Raw genomic sequence first — 6,000 nt, forward strand, 5'->3', positions numbered from 1 at the left:
ACACTTCAATAATTTGTCATTTAAAGTAAGTACCTTTTACCACTGTAGCCAATGTTAATTACTGCCAATCAACTTCTCTGGCAATGAAACCAACTATTACAGAATCAGAGAAATGTTAGGGTGCAGAAGGAGGCCTTCCTTACTCTTGTGAACTATGCCCCTATTGATAAAGCTGAGGATACTGTATGCTTTATTCACTGCTCTCTTCGTCTGTCCTGCCATCTTCAATGATCTGTGAACATATACATCCAGGTCCTCTGCTCCTGCATCCTTTTTAGACTGATGTCCCTACTTTATATTGCCTTTCAATATTTTTCTCTACCAAAATGCATAATCTCACACCTCTGTATTGAACCTGTCTGACCACTCCAGCTTTTAGAACATAGAACAATACAGCACATAACAGGCCCTTCGGTCCTCGATGTTGCACCTACCTGTGAACTGGCCTAAGCCCCCTACACTATCCCATCATCATCCATATGCTTATTCAAGGACTGTTTAAATGCCCCTAATGTGACTGAGTTAACTATATTGGCAGGCAGGGCTTTCCATGCCCTTATTGCTCTCTGAGTAAAGAACCTGCCTCTGACATCTGTCTGAGATCTATCACCCCTCCATTTGCAGCTATGCCATCATACAAGCCGACTTCATCATCCTAGGAAAAAGACTCTCACTGTCCAATCTATCTAATCATCTTGTATGTCTCTATTAAATCCCCTCTTAGCCTTCTCTTAAATCAGAACAGACCCAAGACCCTCGGCCTCTCCTCATAAAACCTTCGCTCCACACCAGGCAACATCCTGGTAAATCTCCTGTGCACCTTTTCCAATGCTTCCACATCTTTCCTGTAAGGGGGTGAGCAGACCTGTACACAATATTCCAAGTGAGGCCGCACTAGATTTTTGTGCAGTTGCAGCATGACATCATGGCTTCGGAATTCAATCCTTCTAACAATAAAACCGATAATACCATATGCCGCCTTAACAGCACTATCAACCTGCGTGGCAGGGATCTGTGTACATGGTCACCAAGAGCCCTCTGCACATCCACACTACCAAGAATCTTTCCATTGACCCAGTATTCTGCCTTCCTGTTATTCTTCCCAAAGTGATTCACCTCACATTAAGCTTCTTTGAATTCCATTTGCCACTTCTCAGCCCAATTCTGCAGTTTAACCAAGTTACCCTGCAACCTGCAACATTCTTCCACACTGTCCACCACTCCACCGCTATGTCCTTTTGGAGTTCTACACCATTGTTTCATGGTTTACAATTCAATGTTTGAGTTATTTTCAAACTTTGAAATTGTCCCCTGCACACTAAGATATATCAACAAAAGTAAGGGTCCCAATCTCAAACCCTGGGGACCTCCACTAACAAACTCCCTCCAGCCTGAAAAACATAACTAGGCATTTTCCTTTTCCTTATTACTCAGCCAATTTTGTAACCATGTTGCTACTGTCCCTTTTATACCATGGTCACAAACTTTTCTCGCAAGTCTGTTATGTGGCACTGAATCAAATGCCTTCTGAAAGTGCAAGTGCATCATATCAATAATGCTACCCTCATCAAGTCTTTCTGTTACTCTCTTCAAAAAACTTCAGTACATTAATCAATCGCAATTGCCCCTTTATAAAGCCATGCTGCCTTCCTAAGCAACCCACCTTTTTCCACATGACTGCTAATTCTGTTCTGCATAATTGTTTATGGAATTTTGATCTAATTTTGATTTATTGTTGTCACTTAAACCATGAACAGTGAACGTTTTGTTTTGCAGTACAGGCAGACCATAACATACAAGGGCATAAAGATCATAGGAAGATTGAATGGATCAAGGTGTAGTAATTTTTACAGACTTAAAATTGAGGTTTAAAAATGCTGAACAATTGTAAGAAATAAAGAGAGCTTACAAAGAGGCTTCGTGTGTATGTGCCATCTTAAATCCAGAAGCATCCCCACCACTAAGGTTAAACTGACTGGTCTCTAATTGCTGGATTCATCCTTACAAATGTTCTTGAATTATGTCTGCATAACATTTGCAATTCTCCAATCTTCTGGCACCTCCCTCGAGTCCAGGGAAGACTGAAAGTTTGCAAGTACAGAGTTTCATTTCTCCAGGTATTTTTCAACAATTTGAAAATGCCATTTTCTTTTTACTTTTCCATTGTGCATTTATTCTGTAAATCCAGTGTTTCCATCATGGAGTCATGGAGACGTACAGCGCAAAAACAGACCCTTCGGTCCAACTTGTCCATGCCTACAAGTATCCTAAATTAATCTAGGCCCATTTGCCAGCGTTTGACTCCTTATTCCTGTTCTACCTTATTCTACCAATAGCAAAATAATCCACTGTACTTTATACTCCACCTTATGTGGTTTTTCTCCATTTGCTTATGATTAAAGTGATACATAGTTGTTCTGTTTCCAACAATCTTCTATTATTGGATCAAACAGGCACAGAGAAAAATATCTAAACATTAAAAAATAAGACTATCAGCAAAACTATATAAGATTGTTAGAAGACTTGAGAAGGTAGCTGCAGAAAGGTAATTGAAGAGTCTAGGACCTAAGGGCATTACCTCAGAATAAGAGGTTGCATGTTTAGGATAGAGATGAGGAGGAATGTTTTCTCTCAAGAGGGTAAGAATCTGTGAAATTCTTTACCACAGAGGGCTGCCAAGTATATTCAAAGATCAAAATCACACAACACCAGGTCCAATAGGTTTATTTAGAAGTGCTAGCTTTTGGAGCACTGCTAGTCGGGCAGGATCATAAGACACAGAATTTAGAGCACAAGATCAAGCTGTCATGCAACTGACATGACGTATTGCTTGACATGACATAAACTAGGGTGCTGTTAAATCTTTCATTTTTTAGAATGGATTGCAGGTTTCAGTTCAATTATATATAAATCCCAGAACTTTTTCAAGCCACGTTCCTGAGATACCTTAAGGTTTTTATAAAAAGCAGACATCTCAGCTCAGATAGTCCATTAAAGGTGTGAAGTTAGAGTCTGTCTGTATTCCAATCTTCAGTCAGACTGGTTTTGTTTCCAAAGTAGGAATTTATAAAATGTCACGTGGATTGACTGCCTGTAGGTTATGTGCTTTTTGAAGAAAATATGCAAATACAATTCTGCAAATGCAAATTCACCCCAAAGACTAATATGTGTGTGCATGCATGTGAGAGAGTGTATGTGTGAGAGGACAGTGTGAGAGTGTATGTGTGCATGCTTGGTAATGTGTGTGATGGGGTAGAAGCCTGTGAGAGGGTATGCACATGGGTGAGAGTGTGGGGGTGTACATATGTCTGTGTATGAGTGAGGGTCTGCGTGATTGTGCGTATGTAAGAGTGTGTGCTTATGTGTGTGTGTGTGTGAGAATGGATAGTGTTGTGGGGTCACCTGTAGAACCCCAGGTCCTGGCTGAGGCCATCCTCATAGATATTGAACTTGGCTATCAGCCTCTGCTTGGCCACTCTCTGTTGTTGCATATCCAGAAGTCCGCCTTGGAGAACAGTCACCTGAAGATCCGAGGCCAAATTCCCTCATGGCAAAAGTGTTCTCTGACTGGGAGGAAACATCTCAGTCTGAAAATTGTTGTGTTGTCCATTCATCCATTGTTGTAGCATCTGCTTGGTATCACCATGTACCATGCCTCGGGGCATCCTTGTCTGCAGCGTATGAGATAAACAACATTGGCTGAGTCACATGAGTTCTGGCTGCATACATGGTGGGTGATGTCCCCATGTGTAATGGTAGTATCCATGTCAAAGCTCTGACACGTCTTGCAGTGGTTGCCATGTCAGGGTTGCATGGTGATGTGATCGATGTTGTCCTGAAGGCTGGGCTGTTTGCTGTGAACAATGTCTGCTTAAAGTTTGGTTGTTGTTTAAAGGTGAGGAGTGAAGGTGTAGGGAAGACATTGGCGAGGTGCTTATCCTCGTCGATAATGTGTTGCAGGCTGCGAGGAACATGGCGTAGTTTCTCCACTCCCGGAAAGTGCTGGACAATGAAGGGTACCTATCAGTCACTTCCCATGTCTGCCTCCTGAAGAGATCATTACGGTTTCTCACTGTGGCACGTCGAAACTGGTGATCAATGAGTTGAGCATCGTACCCTGCTCTCATGAAGGCGTCCTTCAGCACCTTCAGGTATCCATCGCGTTGCTCCTCATCTGAACAGATCCTGTGTATGCGTAGGGCTTGTCCATAGGGGATGGCGATTTTAATATGTTTACCTGATTAAGGAACAGCTCTCCAAATGCTAGTACTTCCAAATAAACCTGTTGGACTGTAACCTGTTCATAACTTTGTCCACTCCAGTCCAACACCAGCACCTCCACTTCAAGTATAGTGAAGGCTGAGATTAAAGGTTTTTAATCAGTAGGGGAATCAAGGGCTATGTGGAAAAGGCAGGAAAGTGGAATTGTGGATTATCAGATCAGACCATGATCTTATTGAATAGTGGCAAATTTGAGGGGCTGAATGACTAAGCATTGATCCTACGTCTTATGATCTTATACATTTCCACGTTCTGCAACAGGAAATTTTGACCTATTATAATTCAGTATAAGTCTGAACTATTTGAGTTTACAAGGAATAAGTAATTCCAGCACAGTCCCTTGAAGAATACAATATGCCACACCTTAACCTTTTGCCATATGTACACTTATATGGTTACATTCTGCTTAATCCCAAAAGCTACTATCTTTGTCTTAATTGTCTTATGTGGAAATCATGTCATAATGCTTAATGAAAGGGCTCTAGTTTAATAGTTGTGGGATACCCGTCCAGAGGGGTGGTCTTGGCTTGGTGTGGTGGTTGCAAGTTTGACGGTCTTGACTTGGCGTGAAAGTCTTGTTAGTGTGGAGGTCGTCAGCAGCTTCCAGGTATTCCAGTGTTCATCATCTTAATCAACTTTCCCCGAACTGAAATTAATCTGAGATGAACTGTGTCTTAATTTTTACTTATTTCTTCTTGTCTATGACTTCTATCATTAATACAGGCTCTGTGGTATGGCGACTTATAAAAATTCTCACTTTTGTTTGTAAAAATACACGTGACAATAAATTGCACATAAAAAAGCAAGACTGATCTATTTCATATCACGTTTATAGATTTCTAACATTTGCCTTCTCCATCTTTTGAATAGAATGTTGGAGAGTCATCAGAGTGACAAGCTGAGTTATTTTAGTAACACTTCTTTTTGCTTAATAGTTCGATAATAATCAGTTCGATAATAATCAAAATGATGACTAGCTGTAAACTTACAATTCACTGGCTAGTACAATACATTAATGAGATTTATTTTGGAATGAGCCACTGATGTAATGGAAGAATCCAATTGTCCCTCCTTGAAGGGAAACAAAATGGGTCATTAGGTACTTAAAATATTTGTTCTGTGCCACTGTGCCATGTATCTGGGTCAAATGTAAACAGAACCATTAGTTATTTTTACCCCATTATTGTCAAACTGTCTAAACATTTATCCATAAACAATGGAATTTATTTCAACAATGTAATCACAATTTTCTGCACAGTCATCGGGAGTAGCTAATCTTATAGCAACATATGTAATCAAAAGATTGATTCTGAATGTTTTTACCTTATTACCTAATCTAGGGCACTGTTTACAGGCTGATCCATTCAATATCTTAGAAGATTTCATTGTAATTTCCTGCAGTGTTTACCACTCATCTTTCATGCATCAACTTGGACATGCTGGTTACCTTTCGGGATACATGCATTTAATGAGTTGACAATGCAGCAGGAGTCAGAGCTGCATCAATTGAAAGACCAATTCTTTGGTGAAATGGGGCTTTTTTCCCCCCATCTCTACTCTAGTTACTGAGAAGTAAGAAACAAACAAGGCCAGAACAGATGAGTCGATGGAAAAACTTACATTCTTTGAACATTTCAACCCATGCTGTTGATGTCATCATTGGCTAGGTAAAAACAATAACTGCAGATACTGGAAACCAGATTCTGGATCAGTGGTGCT

General features: G+C 40.5%; 1 protein-coding gene across 1 annotated transcript in view; it reads left to right on the forward strand.

The window, feature by feature from the left end:
• The window catches only part of commd5 (COMM domain containing 5), a 44,083-nt gene extending 41,448 nt beyond the window's left edge, over positions 1–2,635 (forward strand). Inside the window, exon 8 of the mRNA XM_043705161.1 lies at positions 1,777–2,635. Within this exon, the coding sequence (XP_043561096.1) occupies positions 1,777–1,872 (96 nt within the window). The 3' untranslated portion in view covers positions 1,873–2,635. The remainder of the gene's footprint in view (positions 1–1,776) is intronic.
• The last annotated feature ends 3,365 nt before the right edge of the window (positions 2,636–6,000 follow it).

The sequence above is a fragment of the Chiloscyllium plagiosum genome, chromosome 15 (genome assembly GCF_004010195.1).
Source record: "Chiloscyllium plagiosum isolate BGI_BamShark_2017 chromosome 15, ASM401019v2, whole genome shotgun sequence".
Lineage (NCBI taxonomy): Eukaryota > Metazoa > Chordata > Chondrichthyes > Orectolobiformes > Hemiscylliidae > Chiloscyllium > Chiloscyllium plagiosum.